The 24,864-nt window shown below is 42.6% G+C and overlaps 1 protein-coding gene across 2 annotated transcripts in view; it reads left to right on the top strand.

Annotated features, from left to right (window-relative positions):
* CAP2 (cyclase associated actin cytoskeleton regulatory protein 2) overlaps window positions 1-24,864 on the top strand; it is a 163,796-nt gene that overhangs the window by 104,544 nt on the left and 34,388 nt on the right. For both annotated transcript variants that reach the window (XM_062187370.1, XM_062187371.1), the window contains 3 exons: window positions 12,810-12,953; window positions 13,286-13,371; window positions 16,070-16,175. In XM_062187370.1, coding sequence (XP_062043354.1) covers window positions 12,810-12,953; window positions 13,286-13,371; window positions 16,070-16,175 — 336 coding nt within the window. The remainder of the gene's footprint in view (window positions 1-12,809; window positions 12,954-13,285; window positions 13,372-16,069; window positions 16,176-24,864) is intronic.

Below are 24,864 nucleotides of genomic sequence, written 5' to 3'. Positions count from 1 at the left end.
TTGGCGTTGTGCAAACAGCTGTCGTACTCAGTTCTCCCAGCATTGCTTTCTTTTCTTAAAATGATGACAGTTCTCATGCAATTGCCAAACTAAGGCAAAAGGAAACTTTCTCAATCTTTATGATGCTTTCATCAGATAACCAATATAAAATATCTTCCAGAATACTCTGTCTCTTCAGACTTTAGAGTTTGTTCTTGGGAAGTTAGAGATAAACCAAGATGGCCTTAATAAATCTCCCTAGCATTGTAAATACATAGTTTCTGCTTCTTTTTCCCTCGAAGCAGTTGGCCAAGTGGCACCAACAATTTCAATATTCTGGTCTTTCTCAACTATGCCGTTGCATGGAGAATATTATAGCTCAGTAAATTGTTGGGGAAAGTTAGGTGGGAAAATGTATGCCACACCTTTAAACAGGTGTTGAATTGGGACTGAAAAGAGGGAGATGTGTGCTCTCTATAGAGTGAAATTTTAGGGAGAGCATTTAAAAATGACTTTTGGCAGTCATTAAGGAGCAGAAATGGGATAGCGTTGTTTTGGGGGAGTTGTTAGAGGGGTTTTTTTGTTTGGTTTATTGTTGAGGGTTTGGGGAGGGGGAGGAGTTTGGAGAATTTTTTTTCTGTTTTATTTTTGTTTTGCTTTTCCTGAAATGCTGCTAGACCCTTTAATCGTTTGCTAGAGCTGCCATAACAAAGTGCCACAGAAGTGTAAGATCAAGGTGCCGGCAAGGCTGATGTCTTCTGAGGCCTCACTCCTTGGCTAGGTGATGGCGTCTGCCTGCCTCCTCACATCATCCTCCCGCTGTGTGTTACCCGTGTCCAAATGTCCTCTGTTTATAAAGACACCAGTCACACTGGATTAAGGTCCATGATAATGACCTCCTTTTAACTTCATTAGTTTAAAAAAAAAAAATCTCCAAATATGGCGACATTCTGAGGTCCTGGGAGCCGGGGCTTAAGTGTGTGAACCAGGGAGGACACAACACAGACCATAACAACCCTGATTCCTGGTCTTCATGCCAAATCAGTAAGACCTTTGCTTTGTAATGACCAGAAGGGAAGAAGAGAAGGCAGGGGGGTATTTGTGGATTTTTACGAGAACCAGCTAGCTTCTGCAGCAGATCTTTGGTTTCCCTTCCTTCGATATGGAAGGATCTAGAAGTCCACTGAGAACTTTGAGAACACTTTGCTTTCCTTCCCTATCTGTTTTTGTTTCCTGCAATTAAAAACAGGTCCTCTGTCCATTTGCAAATCTCAGGAAACTGCTCTCCCTGTGTTCACATGTGTGACAGGAGAGAGCTCAGTCAAATGGCCAATCTGACTTTTTGAGTGGCAGCATCTCGCAGCTCACTGGCCATGTGTTGAATGCCCACGATGTTCTGCACCTTTTGCCACATGCAGACACGTCCTCTCATTTGCTCCTCATAACATCCCTGTGGAGTACCCTATGAACCTTGTTTTTCAGGTTAGATCATGGAATCTTGGGCAACTTTGGTGATTTGGTTCAAGTGATTTGTGTAAGCCTAGTTCACTATGGAGAAAGGATTGAACCCAAGCAGTCTCATTCTAGAACCTGAGCTCTTACTGTCTCCACCATGAATTTCCCTAATCTTGTTGGTAGAGAAGAAAACTGTGTGTGCAAAGGCAACCACATTATTCTCAGTGCTCAATACAGAGAATTGTCTCAGGGCTCCCCAGAAGAGCTAGGTTCCAGCTCCAGATTTGCCAACTCTTGTAAGCTGATCTGGTCTGAGCAAATTATTTTCTGGAGCTTATATCCCTGTATGTAAAGTGAGAGAATTGGATTATTTCCATGGTTCTCAAACATGTGGACTGAAAGTCACAAAAAGAAACAATTTTTTTGCAGCCCACTACACACACATACACTGCATAACTGGAACAAGTGCTTCCTGAGATGCTCATCCTTATTATATGTGAATGTCCTCTGATATTTTCTTTCTTTGCCAGAAAACTTTAATTTAAGGTATACAAACTTCATGCATTTCATAAATACAACGTTAGGAACACTGATCACTGTACCCACCCTCTCACCCTTCTTCCTCCTCCCTCTCCTATTCTTATTATTTTTTACTAAGACCTATTATCAGTTAATTTTATACATAAAAGATTAACTCTGTAGTAAGTAAAGAGTTCAACAAATACTATGGAAAAAAATTCTTTTCCTTAACAGTCGAGTCAAGGTCTGTTCAAAGTCATCGCATCTCAGTGTGTCAATTTCACTTCTATAGATTTCCTTTGAAGTGCTCTATTAGTTATCACAGATCAGGGAGAATATATGGTATTTGTCCTTTTGGGACTAGCTTATTTCACTAAATATGATGCTTTCCATTTTCATCCATTTTGTTGAAAACAACAGGATTTCTTTTATTTTTTTACCACTGTGTAGTATTCCATGGTATACATATCCCATAGTTGTGTTATCAAGTCTTCAACTGATTGAAATTTGGTTTGATTCCACATCTTAGCCATTGTGAATTGAGCCGTAATAAACATGGTGTACAGATAATTCTTTCCTATGCTGATTTCATTTCCCTTGGGTAAATTTCCAGAAGTGAGATGGCTAGGTCATATGGTAGGTCTATATTCTGATTTATGAGGTATATCCATACTGTCTTCCACAGTGGCTGTATCCCTTTACATTCCCACCAACAATGGACTAGGGTTCTTATATCCCCACATCCTCACCAGCATTTGTTATTTGTTGATTTCTGTATGAGAGCCATTCTAACAGGAGTGAGGTGAAACCTCATTGTAGTTTTGATTTTCATTTCCCTGATGGCTAGTGATCCTGAGCATTTTTTCCTGCATCTGTTGGCCATTTGGACTTCCTCTCTAGAAAAATGCCTGTTTAAGTCCTTTGTCCATTTCTTAACTGGGTTGTTTGTTTTGATGTTGTTAAGTTTCTTGATCTCATTGTATATTCTGGTTATGAATCCTTTATCAGTTGCATAGTTTGCAAATAATTTCTCCCATTCTGTCAGTTGCTGTTTCACTTTGTTGAGTGTTTCTTTTGCAGTACGGAAGCTTCTCAATTTAATATAATCCCATTCATCACTTTTGGATTTGATTGCCTGTGCCTCTAGGGTCTTTTCCAAAAACTCTTTACTTATAACAATGTCTTGCAGGGTTTCCCCAATGTTGTGTAACAATTTGATGGTATCAGGTTGTAAACTTAGATCTTCGATCCATTTTGAGTGGGTTTTTGTGTAAGGTGTAAGATAAGGGTCCTGCTTAATACTTCTGCATGTAGATATCCAGTTTCTCCAGCACCATTTGATGAAGAGAATGTCCCTGCTCAAGGGATTGATTTTAGCTCCTTGTCAAAGATAAGTTGGTTGTAGATGCATGGATTGATTTCTGGCATTTCTAATCTGCTCCATTAGTCTATCCATCTCTTTTTGTACAAGTACCAGGCTGGTTTTACTAAAACTGCCTTGTAGTATGTCTTGAAATCTGGTATTGTGGTCCTCCAGCTTTGTTTTTGTTGCATAAGATTGCTTTGGCTATTCAGGATCTCCTGTGTTTCCATATTAATTTCAGCATCATTTTTTCTATATCTGAGAAGAATGTCTTTGATATTTTGATTGGTATCGCATTGAATTTGTAAGTTGCTTCTGGCACTATGGACATTTTGATGATATTAATTCTTCCAATCCTTGAACATGGAAGATTTTTTCCATTTTTTGTGTCTTCTTCTATTTCTTTCTCTAATGTTTTGTAATTCTTATCATAGAGATCTTAGATGTCCTTGGTTAAATTTATTCCAAAGTATTTGACTTTTATTTTAGCTATTGTGAATGTGATTGATCTTAAAAGTTCTTTCTCAGCCATGGCATTGTGCATGCAAAGGCTATTGATTTTCGTGTATTGACTTTATATTCTGCCACCTTACACTTAAGAGTTGCATTAGTCTCTCAGTGGAGTCTATTGGATCTCGTATATACATAGAATCATATCATCTGCAAATAGGGATAGTTTGACTTCCTCCTTCCCAATTTGTTTATTTTTAATATTTTATTTATTTATTTGAGAGGTATAGTTACAGACAGAGGGAGAGACAGAGAGAAAGGTCTTCCATCCACTGGTTCACTCCCCAAACTCCCCAAATGGCCATGACGATTGGAGCTGGGCTGATCCGAAGCCAGGAGCCAGGAGCTTCCTCCAGGTTTCCCATGAAGATTCAGAGGCCCAAGTATTTGGACCATCTTTTACTGCTTTCCCAAGCCATAGCAGAGAGATGGATAATAAGAGAGCAGCCAGGACTAGAACTAGTGCCCATATGAAATGCTAGTGCCACAGGAGGAGGATCAGCCTACTGTGCCACAGAGCCAGCCCCACTCCTTCCCAATTTGTATTCCTTTGATTTCTTTTTCTTGCCTGATGGCTCTGGTTAAAACTTCCAGGACTATATTGAAGACCAGTGGTGAGAGTGGGCATCCTTGTTCTGAATTTCATTGGAATGCCTCCAACTTTTCCCCACTCAATAGGACACTGGCTGAAGGTTTGTCATAAATTGCCTTGAATGTGTTGAGGAATGTTCCTTCTATACCCAATTTGCTTAAAGTTTTTATCGTGAAAACATTTTATCAAAGTTTTCTCTGCATCTATTCAAATAATCATATGAGGTTTTTTCTTCAATTTGTTAACATGTTGTATCACATTGATTTGCAAATGTTAAACCATCCCTGCATACCAGAGATAAATCCCACTTGGTCTGAGTGAATGATCTTTCTGATGTGTTGTTGGATTTGATTGGCTAGTATTTTGTTGAGGATTTTTGCATCTATGTTCATCAGGGAACTTGGTGTGTAGTTGTCTTTCTCTGTTGTATCATTTTCAGGTTTAGGAATCAAGGTGATGCTGGCTTTGTAGAAGGAGTTTGGGAAGATTCCCTCCCCTTCAGTTGTTTCAAATAACTTGAGAAGAATTGGAGTTAGTTCTCTCTCTCTCTCTCTCTCTTTTTTTTTTTTTTTTTTTTTTTTTGGTTAGTTGGCACAGTGGTATATCCATTTTATTTATTTTTTTAAAAACACAGCTCTTCATTTCACTGATCTTTTGTACTTTTTTGTTTAAATTTTGTTGATTCTTCTCTAATTTTAATTATTTCTTTCCTCCTACTAGTTTTGGGTTTGGTTTGAAGTTTTTATAAATTCTTGAGATGCACTGACAGCTCATTTATTTGGTGCCTTTGCAGTTTCTTCTTGTAGGTACCAATTGCTATAAACTTTCCTCGTATCATTGCATTTGCTGTATCTTATAAGTTTTGATAAGTTGTATTGTCTTCATTCATTTCCAGAAATTTTTTATTTCTCTTTTGATTTCTTCAATGACCCACTGTTCATTTAGGAGCATATTGTTCAATCCCCATGAATTTCCATATGTCCTGGAGATTCTTGAGTTGTTAATTTCTAGCTTCATTCCACTGTGGTCTGAGAAGATGCATGGTGAGATTTTAGTTTTTTTTTTAATTTGCTGAGACTTTCTTTATGGCCTATTATGTGTTCTATCCTAGAGAAAGTTCCCTGCACTGGTAACAAGAATATATATTCTGCAACAGTAGTATGAAAAGTTCTGTAGATATCTGTTAGGTCCATTAGGTATATAATGTAGATTAACTCTGTAGTGTCCTTGCTGATTTTCTGTCTGGTTGATCTGTCCACTGATGAAAGCAGGGTATTGAAGTTCCCTATTACTATTGTATTGGAGTCTGTGTCTCCCTATAGATCTGTAAACATTTCTTTTAAATAGCCAGGTGCCCTGTAATTAGGTGCATATACGTTTATAATAGTTACATCTTCTTATTGAGTTGATCCCTTAATCATTACCTAGTGCCCTTCTTTGTCTCTTTCAACAGTTTTTGTGTTAAAGTCTATTTTGTCTCATGTTAGGATGGCTACACCAATTCTTTTTTGGTTTCTGTTGGCATGCAATATCTTTTTCCATCCTTTTACTTTCAGGCTGCATGTATCTTTGTTGGTGAGATGTGTTTCTTGTAGGCAGCAAATAGATGGATTTTGTTGTTTTGTTGCTTTTTTTTTAACTTTTATTTAATGAATATAAATTTCCAGTATACAGCTTATGGATTACAATGGCTTCCCCTTCCCATAATTTCCCTCCCACCTGCAACCCTCCCCTCTCCCGCTCCCTCTCCCCTTCAATTCACATTAAGATTCATTTTCAATTCTCTTTATATACAGAAGATCAATTTAGTATAAAGATTTCAACAGTTTGCACCCACATAGAAACACAAAGTGAAACATACTGTTTGAGTACTAGTTATAGCATTAAATCAAAATGTACAGTATATTAAGGACAGAAATCCCACATCAGGAGCAAGCGCACAGTGGCTCCTGTTGTTGACCCAACAAATTGACACTCTAGTTTATGGCACCAGTAACCACCCTAGGCTGTCGTCATGAGTTGCCAAGGCTATGGAAGCCTTCCAAGTTTGCCGACTCTGCTCATATTTAGACAAGGTCATAAAAGACAGGGTGAGGATAGTAACCAATGATCCTAAGAGTGGCCTTAACAAGGTCTGAACAATTATACAGCATTAAGTGGGGAAGAGGACCATCAGTACACACAGGTTGGGAGTAGAGCCATTGGTGGTAGAGTAGAGGTTATGATTACAAAGGAATGAGGCCCAAGTGCACTAGACAGGGTCTAGAACAAAGGACAGAGTCATTATTAGAGGAGCTAAGAAAGGTGCTGTCTAAGCTATAATTAAGTTTTCTGATTGATAGGCAAACAGAACCTGATAGAAGGGGCTTGATAATAATCTGGTGGGCTTTAGGCCTTGTAAGTTAAGAGGCCCAGACCTATCTATCTCTTCATATGGGGTATATCCTAAGGGAGGTGTGAACCTCCTAGGGGAAGGCACTCTGTTGACTTTCATTACTTCGCTGGCCTGGGAGGAGAGCTGGCCAGGTAAAGGCAGGGGGCATCTCTAACAAGAAATTTACAGTTCTGCCTGCAATGTTGCTGACCCTACTTGACCATACCCTCAGCTGCAGTGGTCACTTTGGAAGTTGGGCTGAGTGAAGGGCTTTTCAGCTTGGAGCCAATAAGATCTGTGGCTCTGACCTGGGCATCCTTCGACTCCAGGCCAGGTCCATTTCCAGTGATCCAACTCTTGGCAGAGCTTGCCAGGGCTCTTCACAAGCTGACTTCTGCTGAAGCCCAGGCTTACCACTTTGAAAGCCACTACAGTGGACTGGCCTGTTGGGTCTCCTTGAGGGCAGATCACTGTACAGATCAGCCATGAATAGGCCTGCCACCCATTGCTTCTGATGCCTAGCTTTCTTTTCCTCCTGGTTTGTGTTAAAGCAGACCAGAGGATGCAAGTCAAGGGAGTGCCCAAGTCCGATCTCTAATCTTCGGTGGCCTGAACTACAAGTCTATAGTCACAGGCATGTTCTGTAGTAGTTTTTCTAAGGTAGACAATGCCCATGAGGAAAATTATATTCTCGCTTTAAAACTTTCTTTCCCTTTGGTCTGAAAGGGAGGTTTTTTTTTTTCTACTTACTGGATGGATTTTGTTTTTTAATCCATTCAGCCAGTCTGCATCTTTTAACTGGAGAGTTGAGCCATTTACATTCTATGTGACTATTGATAAGTAATTACTTGGCCCTGACTTTTTTCCATTAATATTCCTATTGTTTACTTTGGATTTCCTTTATACTTTTACTGGGAGATTTTCTGCCTTCACTTTTCTTTCATAGTGATGACCATGTTTCTGCATCTTTTGTAAGGCTGGGTGTGTGGTGACAAATTCGGTTTCTGTTTATTATGAAAGGTCTCTATTTCACCTTCATTAATAAATGAAAGCTTTTCAGGGTTGACAGTTTTTGTCTCTTAAGACTTGAACTATATCTTGCCATTCTCTTCTAACCTGTAGGGTTTCTGATGAGAAGCTAGCTGTGAGTCTAATTGGAGCTCTTCTGAAAGTAATCTGGCATTTCTCTCACACACATTTTAAAATATTTTCTTTATGTTTTACTCTGGAGAATTTGACTACAGTGTGTCATGATGAAGATCTTTTCTTGTTGTGTCTATTAGCAGTTCTATGTGCTTCCTGTACTTTGGCATCCATTTCTTTCTCCAAATTAGAGAAATCTTCAGTCATCATTTCACTAAAAAGGCCTTCCAATCTATTTTCCCTTTCTACTCCTTCAGGAACTCTTAAAACCTATATGTTGGGTTGTTTGATAATATCCCATAAATCTCCAACACTGTTTTTTATTTTTTGAACTTTTTTTGTCTGACTGTAAAATTTCCAGAGATTTGTTTTCTAATTTGGATATTCTTTCTTCTGCCTCACTGGCTCTGTTAAGGCTTTCTACCACATTTTTTATTTGTTCTATTGAATTCTTCATTTCCAGTATTTCATTTTTATTTCTTTTTAAAAATCTCAATTTCATGGGAAAAATTTTCATTCATGTTATGTATGGATTTCTTTAATTCGTGGATTTGCTTTTGATTACTTGTAAGTAATCCTATGATCAATATTTTGAATTCCATTTCCAGGATTTCTTCAATCCTTTAATCTTCACATTCTAGTATTGAAGTGTTATTGTGTTCCTTTGGGGCGTCATGTTGTCTTCCTTATTCTTGTTTCTTGAATTGCTGCATTTATTCTTAGGCATTTGTGGAGATTCTTTTTCCCCCCTGTGGTGGATTTCATCTTTGGACAATGCCTCTGTGGCTTAGTGGAGTGTCAGCTTTTTCAGTGAATACCCAGAGGTGTGTGCTGGGTGTGTTGAGTGCTCCAGGGTGAGGGGAATGTCCAAGGTGGTACCCAAGTTGGGCGTATTTAATCTCCCTTATTTTTTTATCAGAGGGCAGCTTTGATCAACTCTGTTGGCGTAGTCTCACGCTCAGCTCCTCTCCTCCAAGGAGACCAATGCTTGGGCACTAGTCCCAGTGGGTATAATATTCATCTGCACCACCACAAGAACCACACAAAGAATCTGTGCAGTCCTCAGTGTGAGCATGGATCCTGCAGCAATGACCTTCACCAGGGAATCAGGCAACCCAAGCATGTGGAGCTGCCCACAGTGACTTCCCAAAGACCCAGCCACACCTTGTACCTACCTCCACAGGCACAGTGTTTTCACAGTGCTGGCACACAAGGCTCCCACAGTCACAAGCATCCATCCCCCTGTTAATTCTCCCAAACAAACTCAAGCATCTTTTCTTGGCTGGTTACTGGGTGTGCAGATACAGGTTGGCCCAGCTGTTAACGAATGTCTAAAATGGCACCCTTCCTCTCTCAGCTAATTACAGGACACTGGTGCCAAGTGGTTGGGGAGAGAGAGATGCCCTTTTTTTCCTCTAGGTTGGCAAGTACTCCTAGCCAGACTCACACCAGGTTCTTCCTGTAGCCTTATTGCCAGTGGTTTGGGCTGCTGACGTCTGGTTTCACCTCCCTCTTCAGAGCTAGTGCTGAGGCTCTCGGCTGCTGGGGTCCTAAGTTGTGCACATCCATGACCTCTGCATGGGTCCAAAGTGTCCCTCTAATTTGCTTGGAGTTTCCTCTGCAATTTTCCCCTGACTCTTCCCTGAGACCATGCTCTCTCCACTTTTTTTAAACTATCTTCCCCTAGACTAGAGCAGTAAGCTCCCTCCCTATTCCATTATCTTGGAATCCTCTCTGATATTTTATAATCTATTTTAATGGCTGTTTTAAAATTAATTTATTTTTATTTATTTGAAAGGGGGAGAGAGAGAGATCTTTCATCTGCTGGTTCACTCCCCAGATACTCACAACAGCCAGGCCTGGGCCAGACCAACACCAGGAACTCCATCCTGGTCTCCCAAGTACTTGACCTTCATCACCTGCTGCCTCCCAGGGTGTTCATAAGCACAAAATTGGAATTGGAAGCAGAGCCAGGACTCAAGCCCAGGCTTTCCAGTACAGGATGTAGGTGTCCCAAGTGGAATCTTAACCACTGTGCCACCTTGTCCACCCTATTTTTCAGGAAGCTAATTGTGACCTGCTCAATTACTTCTGTCAGAAAGCTGAACTAAGTAACTCGATTTAGACTCCTGTGATCCTAAAGTCTTCTTAGCCTATGTGGATGTTTCTTGGAGCCCCTCTGATCTTAAATACACATATATTTGAAACAAATGAATATTACATATTGTAGGAAACAGCATCCTTTTTACATCCAGTATGAGCTAAGTGCACCATACCATGACAAACACTTATTCTTGTTGTGTACCTCCCATGCGCCAAGGAATTAAAATTTAGTATCTGTGTCCAGCACTGTAGCATAGTGGTAAAGCCACAGCCTGCACCACCAGCATCCAACACCAGTTGCTCCATTTCCTAGCCAGCTCCGTGCTAATGGCCTGGGAAAAGCAAAAACAGTGTCCCAAGTACTTGGGTCCCTGCACCTACATGGGAGACCTAGGTGAAAGTCCCAGTTCCCCGACCGGCACCACAGCTCAACAGGCTAATCCTCCGCCTAGGAGCACCGGCACACCGGGTTCTAGTCCCGGTCGGGGCACCAGATTCTGTCCCGGTTGTTCCTCTTCCAGGCCAGCTCTCTGCTGTGGCCCGGAAGTGCAGTGGAGGATGGCTCAAGTGCTTGGGCCCTGCACCCCATGGGAGACCAGGAGAAGCACCTGGCTCCTGCCTTCGGATCAGCGTGGTGCGCCGGCCACAGCGCGCTGGCCGCGGCGGCCATTGGAGGGTGAACCAATGGCATAAAGGAAGACCTTTCTCTCTGTCTCTCTCTCTCTCTGTCCACTCTGCCTGTCAAAAAAAAAAAAGAAAGAAAGTCCCAGTTCTCAGCTTTGGCCTGGACCAGCCCTGGCCATTGCAGCCATCTGGGGAGTGAACCCGCAGATGGAAGTGCTCTCTCACTCTCTCTCTCTCTCTCTCTCTCTGTGTGTGTGTGTGTAACTCTTTCAAATAAAGTGAATCTGTTTTTTAAAAAGTTCAATATTTCTTGTAGCCTCTAGATCATAAGTATTATCATCTCTTATTTATGGATGAAGAAACCAAAGAGCAAATCAAGCAAAGTGTTCAGGGTCCCATAGGCAGTAAGTGGCAGAGCTGAGATTTGAACCAAGGTTGTTCTGACAGCAAAGTCTTCACCTCCAACATTTTCTTTAGGGGAGGGGTTGAGAAGCTGCTGCAACTGATGTAACTTCTTCTTCCCTGATAGTTTTGTTGTCCGTGGCAGAAGTGACTGTCCTTTGTGGTGTGAGGCCACCACTGTAGCAGGAATTAAAATCACAGGGGGAAGGGTGGGATTTCCAGTGCCCCACCTCCACCCAGGTCACCGCCAGACAGGCTGCATCTGAATCTCCAGGTTTGGGGTCCAAAGCCCCATCCCCACCCCTAAGTGGTTCCAAGATGTAGCCATGAGTGGAAGTGATTGCTCTGAGGTCTCGGATAAAGAAATGAAAAAGCTACAAAGAGCTTCCTCGTCTTACCTCCTGCAAACTAGATTTAGTAAAATGCAATGTAAAGCTCTCCGGCTACTTTTAGAAGCTGAATATAGGACCTTCATTTTTTTTCTGTGGAGCACACACATACCAAAAAATCCGAGAAACAACCTTGAATCTGCTCCTGACACCTAAAGAGGTGAGCGTGCTGAGCAGGTGGGGTGGGAGTGAGAGGGGAGATGTTAGGGAGCACCTGGTTCTGTGATGCTGTGAAGTGCTTGGCTCTGTGCAGCCTCATCACTCAACTCACAGGGTTTCCAAAGTTCTTTCCTCATGACTAGAGACGTCAGTGCTTGCATTAATCATGAGAGACATGACCAGTAGTCACAGGCCCAGAGGACTGGGGATGATGTAGGAAGCCAAACCAAAGTCCTTATAAATAGAGTAAGGCACCACGTTTTCTTAAAAAGCCTTAGTGAAAGGTTTCCATGTTTTCCCATGGGTTGTAGCAAAGCCAAGGACACCCTCCCTCAGCATCCCCACAGGAAGAGGAAGACATCCTTTTCCCTAACCTCTCGCTCACCTCACCTTTCCTTCTGTGTCGCTGCAGTGTGTGATCTGTGGATTCCATTTGAATACATATCAGACTGAGTTCCCAGCTCCTGGCTTTGGCCCTCAGCCTGGGACCATTGCAAGAATTGGGGACTGAACTGCAGATGGGAGAAAATATGTATCTATTTCTCTCTCTCTCTCTCTAATAAATTTTTTAAAAATTTTAAAAAGAAAGTAGAATTGATATGCACTCCATGTCACCATTTTCCATGCAATGTCTCCCAAATTGGAGCTGTATTAGACTGGTGGGCTTTTCCCACATCTCAAGAGACAGCACCAATTCTGGTTTTTAAAAATATTCAATTTTCATAAATCTGAGAGTGAAGACAGTACTGTTGTCCCTCAGTATCCATGGGGGATTGGGTTCAGGACCCCCACATATAGCCAAATCCACAGATGCACAGGTCTGTTCCAGAAAATGACATAGTGTTTGCATATAGCATTTGCCCATCCCCTGTATGCTTTCAAACAGCTCTTACTTACTTATAATGCAGTAGGAATGCTATGTAAATAATCTTTCCACTGCATTGGTTAGGGAGTAATGACAAGAAATAAAAGCTAGACGTGTTCAGTGCAGATGCAGTATTTTTCCCAAGTATCTTCTATGGATACTTGGATGATCTTCTATGGATACACATGGATGATCATAGCAAAGAACAAATCTGTTCCTTTCTCAGAGATACTCACGTTTCTCTCTGAGCCCGGGGCCTGAGTACTGCTGGGGCCGGCATGTGGAGAAGGGCAATGCTGCTGTCACAGCCCTCCATGTCTCACTGCTTGCAGAATGACGTGGCCGCGCTTCTGAAACCCATATCGGAAAAGATTCAGGAAATCCAGACCTTCCGAGAGAGAAACCGGGGCAGTACCATGTTTAATCATCTTTCGGCCGTCAGCGAAAGCATCCCCGCCCTCGGATGGATCGCCGTGGTGAGTCCAGCCACGAGATTGCCCTGCGCCTTCTCACCTTGCTGGAGTGTTTGGGAGCACTCACGGCCGCCTCCACGTTCCCTCTCCACAATGTCCACAGTCTCATGCACTGACGGAAGAGGCCTGTGAAGGCCAAGGGCATCCGCCTTTTCTCTTTGAAGTTCAGTGCTTTCTGTTCTGTGTGCCAAGTGTTTCAGTCGCCCTCCCAGAGCGGAATTTGCTTCCATCTTTCAAGTCCATGTCTCCCTTGCTTTTCTTCTTTAAGACTTTTTCTTTCTTATCCTGTTTTTTTTTCCCCCTTCTATGCTTGGGTGATGGTCCTGTTTTCTCAGTCCCCCAAACCTGGTCCTTATGTCAAGGAGATGAATGACGCCGCCACCTTTTACACTAACAGGGTTTTAAAGGACTACAAACACAGGTACGTACCGCCTTTGCCTACTCACATGTTCAGTTGGTCACTGGTTAGACATTTGTCCCTAAAACGGGGTACTTCACAAAGTTGGTGGGAAAAAAATAAAATTTAATGACAAACTTATTTTGGTGCTAAAAAATTTGGAAATTCATGCATACGAGGGGGTCTTCGACAAATTCATGGAACATATATATTATGAACAAACTCTGCAGAGATTTCAAGGTTCTTTTTTGCACCAAAATAAATGTATATCTTTCTCCACAAGCTTTCCAAAGTATTCTCATATAGTTCATTGCTAATCCCTTTCCAGGGTTCTATGTAGTGTGCTATAAACTTGAGAAAAATATCCCATCTTGGCAGGGAAAGGCAGCTGAAAGTAGCATCAGACATCCAGGTAATAATCTGCATTTTAGAAAGCCTGCCCTGCCCAGTTCTCTTGTAATGAGTAGCCCCTCCCACTTGAGTGCATGTCACTACAAGCGTATTCCTGTAATGCCCAACCGTATGTGGTCGCAGAATTTAATCTGTGCCTCAGTTCAGTCCCAGCTGAGTGTACGCTGGGCCACGGGTGTGAGTGATCCTCCCCACAGCCGAGAGGGTTGGGATCTTCTGTGTTCTTGTGCACAGAGAGTCAGTCTTTCTCCTTTGATGTCAGCTGTTAAGTAGAACATGTGCTCTGAGAGCACCAAGGGTAAAATCAGTGAAGCTCAGGGGACCCTCCCTCCCCCAGAGACCCTACAGTAAGGCAGGCCAGTGCAGCCAGAGGTGCAGATCATGTCACATCCAGAAGCAGTCACACCAGCCCAAGTCACCCTTGAGCTTCTGGGGGTGGTGACGAGATGAAAGCACAAGCACTCTGCACCCTGACCACCCCCTGTGGGTGCACTGAGGGCCACAGCACCTTCTGTGCACTGTGGTCATTTACAGCTCGTGGCTGCCCACCCACTGGACTGGCCCGTCGGTGGAGAAGTTGAAAGGCAGACTCCTTGTGGTTTAAACACAAGGTGAGCTCTGAGCTCCCTCGGCCCTGGGTCGACTGGTTGCTTTTGCTTTTTCAGTAAGTGAGCAGAGCAAGCCAGTTACCTGGGCCTTATCAAGTCATGGCTTCTTTCTCTGAGTTCTGATCCTTAAAATCCTCATCTCCTTGCCACAGCTTAGACCAGGGTAATGAAAACCAGGGAAGGTTTGCAGCCTCTGGTGTTTGCTTAGGTCCTGCTCGATTGCGATCTCTTAGAGACTGACTTCAGGTGAGAGGTGCCATACTGTTATTCCTTACTACAAGTTTTGCTAGGATTTAAGTCAAAACAATGCTGCCATGATTAAGAGAAAATTAATTTACATATGTAGATTAGGACTTCATCAGTTGTTAAATATTTAACAGAGAGTAGATTACGTGGGCAACATACAGTTTTTATAATGTCTGCAGATGTGTATGTGTGGTATGCACACATAGGAATATACATGTGTGTCTATTAAATGTCCATATGAATAAATATATGTGTGCATGTATATTGAGGTAATTTTAATGCTCTAACAGTTGTAACGTATTCTATACTGCTTCCTAGGGGCAAGACCCTCACAAAATCCTGTAGGGTAAGGAAACTTATGAAGCTATACTCAGGCCTTCGGGTAAAACTAAGTGACAGATTGTTTATAGATTTGATGAATATAATCAGTAAATCCAAAAAGTGTAGACTGAAACCACACTCACGTTTTTCCTCTTTGAAGAGTGGAGGACCTGTGACCCCAGTTCTCCACTCAGTTTTCCTAAACGATGTGCCTTGATGCAGTGGGATCTAAACACGCTGGTACTTAATGCAGTGGAAAGAAACACGCATTTCCAAGAAAGCAAAACAAAATATGTCCAGGGACAGTCATTACTGACATGAGCTTGAGTAAGACAGATTTCCTCCAGTGCTTATCTTCAGATTAATGTCTTAGGGACCTAATTTAATTGTTGTTAACTCAAACGTCATCATTTTCATATTTACCACCACTTCTTCCTAAATGGGAAAAATACATATTATGGGTGAAAAATAACAAAAAGAAATGCAACTATGTTCACCTGTCTGTAAGTTTAACATTTCCCTCAATCCTATATGTGAATCCAGTTATAAAAGGTAAGCATTTCACTAGCTCTTGACTCAATAAAATAAAGACAAAAATACTTGTCCTGCCAGCCATGTTTGCATTGTGAAATTACGATGTGTTGAGTGTTCCTTTAGAAGTATGTGTTACTCATTTGTAAAAAATCATGTTCCTTACAATTGCAGCCCCTTCAACAGTCATAATGAATAGAATTCTCCAATTCAGTTATACTATTAACTAAATAATTCAACCGAATCATTACAATTACAGTATCATTCTCATTCCCAAGAGCATATGCTTTTCCATTCTGCATCAGAAATCGTAAGAGAGAAGTGGCCTCCTGTCCACGTTCACCTCACAGAGGTGATGGCAGGAATGGCACCAAGACGCACGTCCCGAGGAGCCGGCAGATCCCCAGCTCCGAGTCACACATGGCCTCCCCTCCTGAGGGGACTGGGCCATTTTCCCATCCGGGGTCTCCTCGGACAGAAAGCCAATTGCTTCAGGGCCGTTTGGAGCACTGGTTATTGATAACCCTGTCCACCTCCCCCAATCTTTTTAAAAATTTTGTTGTAGATCCTAACTCCCCTCTCTCCCACTATCTTTCATAACGAAGTGATTTGCGCCATGTGGATTGGGTGAAGTCGTATCTCAACATTTGGAGTGAGCTTCAGGCATACATCAAGGAACACCATACCACAGGCCTCACCTGGAGCAAAACAGTAAGTACCAGGCCCTCCTCTACCTGTTAACCAAGACCACAAAAATATGTATAGCAATCTGCATACCATGTGACCTGCTAATCTCACACCTTAGAATTGACTTCAAGGAAATGAGAAGGTAGAATGTACATGTAGAAACTGCTTATGGAAATGTCATTTGTCATAGGACAATCTGGGAACCATCTATGTGATGTAAAGAAAAACTGCTTAAGTTGTGTATGGAACACCCCATAGTGTTTAAGAATAACATACATGATGAGTCCATGGAAAATGATTTGCTGGTTAATAACTGATGGCCAAGTGCACAAATACTAGCGTGGTGTGTGTGTGAAGGACCTGGGAGGGGCTGGCATGTGACACAGAGGTTAAGTTGCCACCTGGGGCGCCAGCATCTCCTATTGAAGTGGCTGGTTCTGAGTCCCAGCTACTTCTCTTCCCATCCAGCTTCCTGCTGATGCGCATTCTGGGAGACAGCAGGTGATGATGGTTCAAGTTCTTGGTCCTTGCCATCCACATGAAGACCCAGATGGAGTTTTGGGCTCCTAGTTTGAGCCTGGCCCAACCCCAGCTGTTGTGGGCATTTGGGAAGTGAAGCAGCAAGTGGAAGTCCTCTCCCTCCCCTTCTCTCTTTCTCTCTCTCTCAGTCTCTGCCTTTCAAATAAAATGAAATTAAAGAATTTTTTTAACAAAAATATAAAAAGGAGACTGTGTGATAAGAATTGAAGATGGGCCAGCACCACGGCTCAATAGGCTAATCCTCTGCCTTGCAGCGCCAACACACCGGGTTCTAGTCCCGGTCGAGGCGCCGATTTCTGTCCTGGTTGCTCCTCTTCCAGTCCATCTCTCTGCTGTGGCCCGGGAGTGCAGTGGAGGATGGCCCAAGTCCTTGGGCCCTGCACCCACATGGGAGACCAGGAGAAGCACCTGGCTCCTAGTTTCAGATCAGCACGGTGCACCGGCCGCAGCACGCCAGCCGCAGCAGCCACTGGGGGGTGAACCAACGGAAAAGGAAGACCTTTCTGTCTGTCTGTCTCTCTCTCACTGTCCACTCTGCCTGTCAAAAAATAAAAATAAAAATAAATAAATAAATAAATAAGAATTGAAGACAATAGGAGAGCTTGGAAAAGGGTGTAATTTTTTAAGGAGGTGGAATTACAAATAAAATGCCTATTTAAAATATTCTTTTTTTTTATCTGAAAGTGGGATAAATTATTCCTTTTATTCATGAGATACTATACATTTTCAGTACACCCTTTTTAAATAAGGACACAGGGGAAAACACTTTTTAAATCTCACCTAGCTTTTCAATGTGTGAAATCATTTTTAATTTAAAATATTCTTAATTCCTCTTTTGGTGTGTGAAAATTTTTAGCACAATATTTTGGAATACCTGGGCAGTTTAGTACTATGAATGACATCTGAGCCAAAGAGTAAAATCACAGCCTCTTTCTGCACCCCCTTCAGTCCCCCTGGAGGCTGGTCTGGCCTTTGCCTCTTCTCCAGCCTGTCTCTCGTGTCATCCCACGTCTCACATGCATCCCAGCCATCCCTAACTGCTGTAGCACCCAGAACATGTGCCATGCTTAAGTCAGAACAAATGAAATTGTTGTTGTCTGAAAATTTGCCAAACTCGTAGTTTTTAGCCTCTGTCGCGAAGTCCTGGACATACTTGTGTACCACCCAGAATAACTTGGTTCCCCCAGCAAGCAACCCCAGCCCTTCTCCATGTCTCAGCCCAAACATCACCTCTCTGGGGAAAAAAAAAAAAAGTTTTACTTATTTGTTTGAAAGAGTTACAGAGAAAGAGAGAGAGAGAGAGGAGAGAGAGAGAGAGAGAGAGATTCCATCTGCTGGTACACTCCTTAAATGGGTGCAATGGCTGAGGCTGGGCCAGGCTGAAGCCAGAAGCTGAGAGCTTCCTCCGGGTCTCCCACATGGGTGCAGGGACCCAAGGACTTGGGCCATCTTCCACTACTTTCCCAGGCCAATCGCAGGGAGCTGGATCAAAAGTGGAACAGCCGGGACTTGAACCGCTGACCATATGGGAAGCAGTAGATGGCTTTACCCACTACACCACGGTGCCGACCCCCAAAATCCCCTCTAAGAAAGTTCCACTGCTTTCCCGTCAGCTCCTCACCTGGCTCCTGTGACTGTCCTCAGTGCCTCCTTTGCTTCTTGACTCTTCCTCAGTCGCAGCCTCTAGCGTGTGGAGTTGTAATTTTCGGTGTGCTTTTTTGGACTCTCCCGCTGATTGCAAACTCAGTCTCTGTCTCCAGCCCTTAGTGTAGTGTCTGAGCCCGAGTAGGTGTGCAGTGAATGGCTAAATGGTGAATGAGGGGCTCTTGGAATCTTCCTTGCCGTTTTGGGCCTCTGTGCTTGCTTCCCATGGAAACTCCCTTTCATTACCTTTGCATAATTGATGGTCTATAGCTATTCTGAATGTTGCTTAAGGCTGAGGCAGAGTCTGATTTTCCAAGGGACTCTGGGACTTCTCCATCTGTTCCCCGACACTTGTGCCAGTGTTGACATTGACTCTTCAAGACTGAGCTTTCTGTTTGCTGTCTTCTTTGCTTCTTTTCTCCATGGCACTGAAATGCACGGTGCAGGACACAATTAAGTGGATTAATTGTTTTTCCTCTGCCCACAACATTGTAATTTTTGAGAAAGGGGTTCGCAGACATTTGAGGGGTTTTAATAAGCAAGGGTGTGTGAATATGGAGGGTGTTTATGGAGACTAATTGGGATTATTTTTCAGCCATTTCTAAAGAGATACTGGTTTGTTCTAGATCACTGTGTCATGAAGGGGAATTGTCACATCTTTGCCTTGGAGATAGGTCATCTTTGGAGAATCGTAAACTTAGAATCAGGAGTCCTTGGGCCTATTATTATTTCATGGTAGATAAATGCTTAAAACAATGAGAGCCCATTTGTGGAAAATAATGTCAGCAAATGCTAGCCTATTAATTCTCTAATGGTTCCCATGGAAAATGAATAGCAAATTAGTTTGAAATTGTTGGAATACCTTTAATGCAATATAAAAGCTGAATAATTTTGTTTCTGAATATAAAAGAGAAGAATTGATTATTAATTGCAGAAAAATAAATGTAGTTTGCCTTTATTAGAGTGAATGTTTATTCCATTATGTTCACCAGAAATGCAGGCTTTGTAAAAACAGTGACTTTCAAACTTTTTAAGACAACTCATGGAGGGAAATCCATTTACACAAAACCACACTCAACACTAAAGCAAGCTTCACAACAGTGCTGTCTTTACCATGTACTTGCACTCAGTTGCTTTCTTTGTTAACTGATGTCATTTTTTATAGAATTCTGACAGAGACTCACTAACTTGATTTTGTGACCCACTCATGGGTCACATCCCAAGTAGTGGCAGACATGTTATAGTATATAAATATTCTATTTACACAAACTGTAAATGGTCCATAGAGCACACATGGGCATCGTAGGTTGCCATAGTAGTAATAGCTATTGTTTATTGAGCACATAATGTGCCCTGCGAAAATTCTGTTCACAGTGGTTAAAGCAGATAGTCTACTTCACTGCTTTTGAGGGAAGCGTATAATGTTAAAGTTGATATAAAAGTGAAGGAAGTGAGCTTTTAGCCTCATAGTTAAGATGCTGGCATTCCACTTTGGAATGCAAGGGCTCAATTTCTGGCTCTGGCTCCTGACTCCAGTCTCCTGCCAATGCAGACCTGGGAGATAGTGGTGATGGCTCAAGTAATTGGGTACCTGCCATCCACGTGGGAAACCTGGATTGTGGTCCCAGCTCCTGGTTCTGACTCCCAGCAACCGCTGTGGGCATTGGGGAGATGTACCAGAGTTTGGGAATGCTCCCTCTGCCTCTCAAATCTGTAAGAATTTTTTTAAAAAAAGAGTTAAAAGTGATAAATAATTTTGATAGGGAAATATTGGTTCAGAAAGATTATCGTATATATAAAATCTTTGGACAAGCTTTCAGACATGTGTATAGAAACACCTCTGATTATTTTTGGTCTTTTTCTAAGATTTGGGAAGAAAAGCTACTTAAAATTATATTATAAAAATTATACTTTCAAATTTTAAAATTAAATTTATATTTTAAATTACTAAAACTATTTAAAGATTCCAAAGCATAACTCAGGCTAGCATAAATCCAACCAATGTCTCCTAACTTGCAAGATCTGTCAACACATCAGCAAAAAGATTGATCAGTAATTAAAGGCAGAATGCCAGCATTCTTGCAAGGAAGAGGCAAGGAGCTCTTAGAATTATCTGATCCAGGGGCCGGTGCCATGGCACAGAAGGTTAATCCTCCGCCTGTGGTGTCGGCATCCCATATGGGTACCGGTTCTAGTCCTGGCTGCTCCGCTTCTGATCCAGCTCTCTGCTGTGGCCTGGGAAAGCAGTAGAGGCCCAAGTCCTTGGGCTCCTACACCAGCATAGGAGACCAGGAAGAGTCAACTGTCTCCTGGCTTCAGGTCTGCACAGCTCCAACCATTGCGGCCATTTGGGGAGTGGACCAACAGAAGGAAGACCTTTCTCTCTGTCTCTCCCTCTCACTGTCTGTAACTCTACCTCTCAAATAAATAAATAATCTTTTAAAAAAAATTATCTGATCCAGTAGCCTGTGGGAAGAAGAAATGAACATGACTGTTTCATTTGTTTGCCCACTGATCACAACTATGTAAAAATACGAATTTGTAAAGGATTGGGAAGGAATGTAGAAAGATAAGGTAGCATCCGTGGATACCACAGGACTCAGGTTGGAAAAACCCGCCCCATCTGAGTGGACTTTGTGCAGAACAGTACTCCTACATGGAAAGCTTAGCACAGGTGCTTTGAGAATTTGTTTCTTCCTCCATTTTCAAATTGGGCTTTGAGATTTGCCCTGTGGGGTTGTTAGCGTCAGGGCTCTGAGTTTCCGAGGACTCACTAAGGAGTCACCGCCCCCTGAGCCAGCAGGTGGTACCCAGCTTGGCAGCACCGCCTCCCAGCCTGTGCTGGGCCTTGGGCCTGCAGCTGTGCAGTGAACTGCTGCTCCGTCCAGTTGTCACTGCGGAATGTGAACCTTTGAGGCCAGGGATTGTTCCGGACAGCACCCACGTGTGAATGTGCATGTGTGTGTGTGTGTGTACGCGTGCACAGTGGGCTGGCGTCAGAGCGTCCTGGCCCGGGGGAAGCAGCTGTGGGGTAATCTCTCCGGAACTTCTCGTGCCGTGTGCTGTGGTCCGTGGGACCTGATCATTTTCCTGAGCTTCCCTTCCAGGTGAAGGCGACTGTGCCTAGGAGGGCCCTGCACCAGCAGCTTTTTGCAGTTTGCAGTTAGTTTCATTCTCCAGAACTCAGATCTGTGTTAGTTAACATCCTTGCCTTGGCGCTAAGTTTCAGATGCGCTTTGTTGGATAACTCATCTTTTGGCCCAAGCCCAATAGACTCTTATTTATCCTCTGTAGGTGGTCAGATTTGTAATATTTGTTGGCAGTTCTTTCAGATCAGATAAGCTGGAAGAAAGGCCTAGTGTTTACACTCCCAGTTATCAAAGAATTGATTTTTTTCTGTGAATTGTACAGATCAACATTCAAACTGTTATTCTGTTCTGTGTGGATCAGGCCAGGAAAACAATTCCATGAATAACATAAATATGATTATTGTATTAACTTTGTGATGTTCAACTTGTCCACATATTTGTGTCTTTTCATGTTTGAAGATATTTCAAAAACTTCATGGAAGATGGAAATAAAAGATAAGTTTCTTTTGGTGCAAAAAATTTTTGAAAGCCATGCATGTTGGAGTCTTCAAAAAGTTCATGGAAAATGCATAATATGGAAAAATGCATGTGTTTCATTTTCGTGTGCCAAAAAGAAACATCTTTCAATTCCATTTTCCACAAATATCTTGAAGTACTCTAGGGTATAATTGTTTGTAGAATAGAATAAGGCTGAAGTTTATACAGAGACACACATGATGAAGTGTAGTTATCTTTTTTAAGATTTATTTTTTTATTTATTTGAAAGGCAGAGAGAGAGACAAAGAGAGACAAAGAGATGAGAAAGAGAGAGAGAGATATCTTCTGTTTCTTAGTTCACTCCCCAAATGGTTGTAACAGCCAGGGCTGGGCCATAACCAAAACCACTAGCCCAGAATTCTATCCAGATCACCCATGTGAGTGGCAGGGGCCCAAATACTTGGGCCATCTTCCTCTGCTTTCCCAGGCACATCAGCAGGGAGCTGGATCAGAAGCAGAGCAGCCAGGACTCAAACCTGCTCTCAGATATGAGGTGCTAGTATCACAAGCAGCAGCTTAACCAGCTGTGCCACAACGACAGCCCCAGTGATGTAGCTCTTAATGTTAATATGTGTTTTAAAAATCTATCCAGGACAGACATCTAGCCTAGCAGTTAAGACACCCTCATCCCATCTGCTGGGGTAAATACTCCAGCTTCCTAATGCAGACCCAGGGCGGCAATGGTGATGGCTCACAATATTGGGTTCCTGTCAGCCACAAGGGATGTCTGGATTGAGTTCCCAGCTTCCAGCATCGGTCTGGCCCTGTCCAGTCTGTTACCAGCGTTTCAGAAGTGAATCAAAGTATGGGAGCTTCCTCTCTCTCTCTCTCTCTCTCTCTCACTCTGTGTGTGTGTGTGTGTGTCTTGCTCTCTCTCACTCTTTGCCTCTCAGATAAATAAATAGTTTTAAAAAATAAAATGCAATCTTCTAAAGAAACTGTCTCCTATATACTAATTGTCATCCAGCCTAACTTCCCCAGGAAAATCCAAATAGTGATTAAAATAAACAGACAAGATGGAATTTTATTTTTCCCAAAGTCTGACACTTTACAATCACTTCTTCTCCTCCAGGCAGTTACTTCTTTTCAGCCTGTTTCTCAGAGTAAAAGCCAAATGTCCATTAACAAAGTTAATGTTGAGCAGTTTTCTTTTGATCAGATTAAAACTCATCCAGAAGGTATCTGACTGTGTAGATAGACTCTGGAGCACGCCGTGGAACCTTTATGTCTTGTAAGTTTTCGTGTCTTCTGGACTCTTTGGCTCCCAAGTAAACTGTTGTTAACCTTTCAATTTAAATTCTCATTTGCAACTTACACTAAACTCTCACCTTCGATTTATCCATCAGAGTGAGTGGGCAGAGCCTCCATGGTGGTGGTGGTTATGGGATCACAAGTCCTTGCTCTTCACCACAGATCTTTGCTGACAGAGGTGACCACAGCTGCATCCAGGATATTTAGTTGCTCCTGGGTTTTTAGCTCCCTTTGGGGCCTATAGGTAGCCAATGGTAATTGGTCCTTTCCTTGTGGTGGTTTTGCTTATGATTGTTTGATTTTATGACAGTGCAAACATGATATGCATTCAGTGGAAACCAGACTTGGAATTTTGAACTTGGCTGTTTGCTGGGCTAGTGCTGTGCCTCCCATCCTCTCTGGCAATGCCAGACAGCAGCAGCGAGCACAGCTCCCAAGCAGCCCCAGGGTCACCAGAAGAGCCCGGACATTCTACGCAGCTGAGCCAGGACAGTGAGAGGTCAGGTGCATTCAGTGCGCTTTCCACTCACAGTGTTTTCAGCCAATGATGGGTTTGTCAGGACAAAGCCCCACTGGACATAGAAGAACATCTGTACTTCTTAATCTTTTTTTTTCATTTATTAAACTTTTATTTAATGAATATAAATTTCCAAAGTACAGCTTATGGGTTACAATGGCTTCCCCCCTCCCACAACTTCCCTCCCGCCCACAACCCTCCCCTTTCCCGCTCCCTCTCCCCTTCCATTCACATCAAGATTCATTTTCAATTCTCTTTATATACAGAAGATCAGTTTAGTATATATTAGGTAAAGATTTCAACAGTTTGCCCCATATAGCAACACAAAGTGAAAAAACTACCGTTGGAGTACTAGTTATAGCATTAAATAACAGTGTACAGCACATTAAAGACAGAGATCCTACATAATATTTTTTTAAAATTAATTAATTTTCTATGCCATTTCCAATTTAACACCAGGTTTTTTTTTTTCATTTCCAATTATCTTTATATACAGAAGATCAATTCAGTATATAATTAGTAAAGACCTCATCAGTTTGTACCCACACAGAAACACAAAGTATAAAAATACTGTTTCAGTACTAGTTATAGCATCACTTCACATTAGACAACATATTAAGGACAGATCCCACATGGGGTGCAAGTACACAGCGACTCCTGTTGCTGACTTAACAATTTGACACTCCTGTTCATGGCGTCAGTAATCTCCCTAGGCTCTAGTCATGAGTTGTCAGGGCTATGGAAGCCTTTAGAGTTCGCTGACTTTGATCTTATTCCGATAGGGTCATAGTCAAAGTGGAAGTTCTCTCCTCCCTTCGGATGAAGGTACCTCCTTCTTTCTTTTTTTTTTTTTTTTTTTTTTTTTTTGACAGGCAGAGTGGACAGTGAGAGAGAGAGAGACAGAGAGAAAGGTCTTCCTTTTGCCGTTGGTTCACCCTCCAATGGCCGCCGCGGTAGCGCGCTGCGGCCGGCGCACCGCGCTGTTCCGATGGCAGGAGCCAGGTGCTTCTCCTGGTCTCCCATGGGGTGCAGAGCCCAAACACTTGGGCTATCCTCCACTGCACTCCCTGGCCACAGCAGAGAGCTGGCCTGGAAGAGGGGCAACCGGGACAGGATCGGTGCCCCGACCGGGACT

This window comes from Lepus europaeus, chromosome 3, assembly GCF_033115175.1.
Source record: "Lepus europaeus isolate LE1 chromosome 3, mLepTim1.pri, whole genome shotgun sequence".
Lineage (NCBI taxonomy): Eukaryota > Metazoa > Chordata > Mammalia > Lagomorpha > Leporidae > Lepus > Lepus europaeus.
The sequence above is the reverse complement of the archived record's forward strand: the minus strand, read 5'-3'. Positions and strand labels throughout refer to the sequence as shown.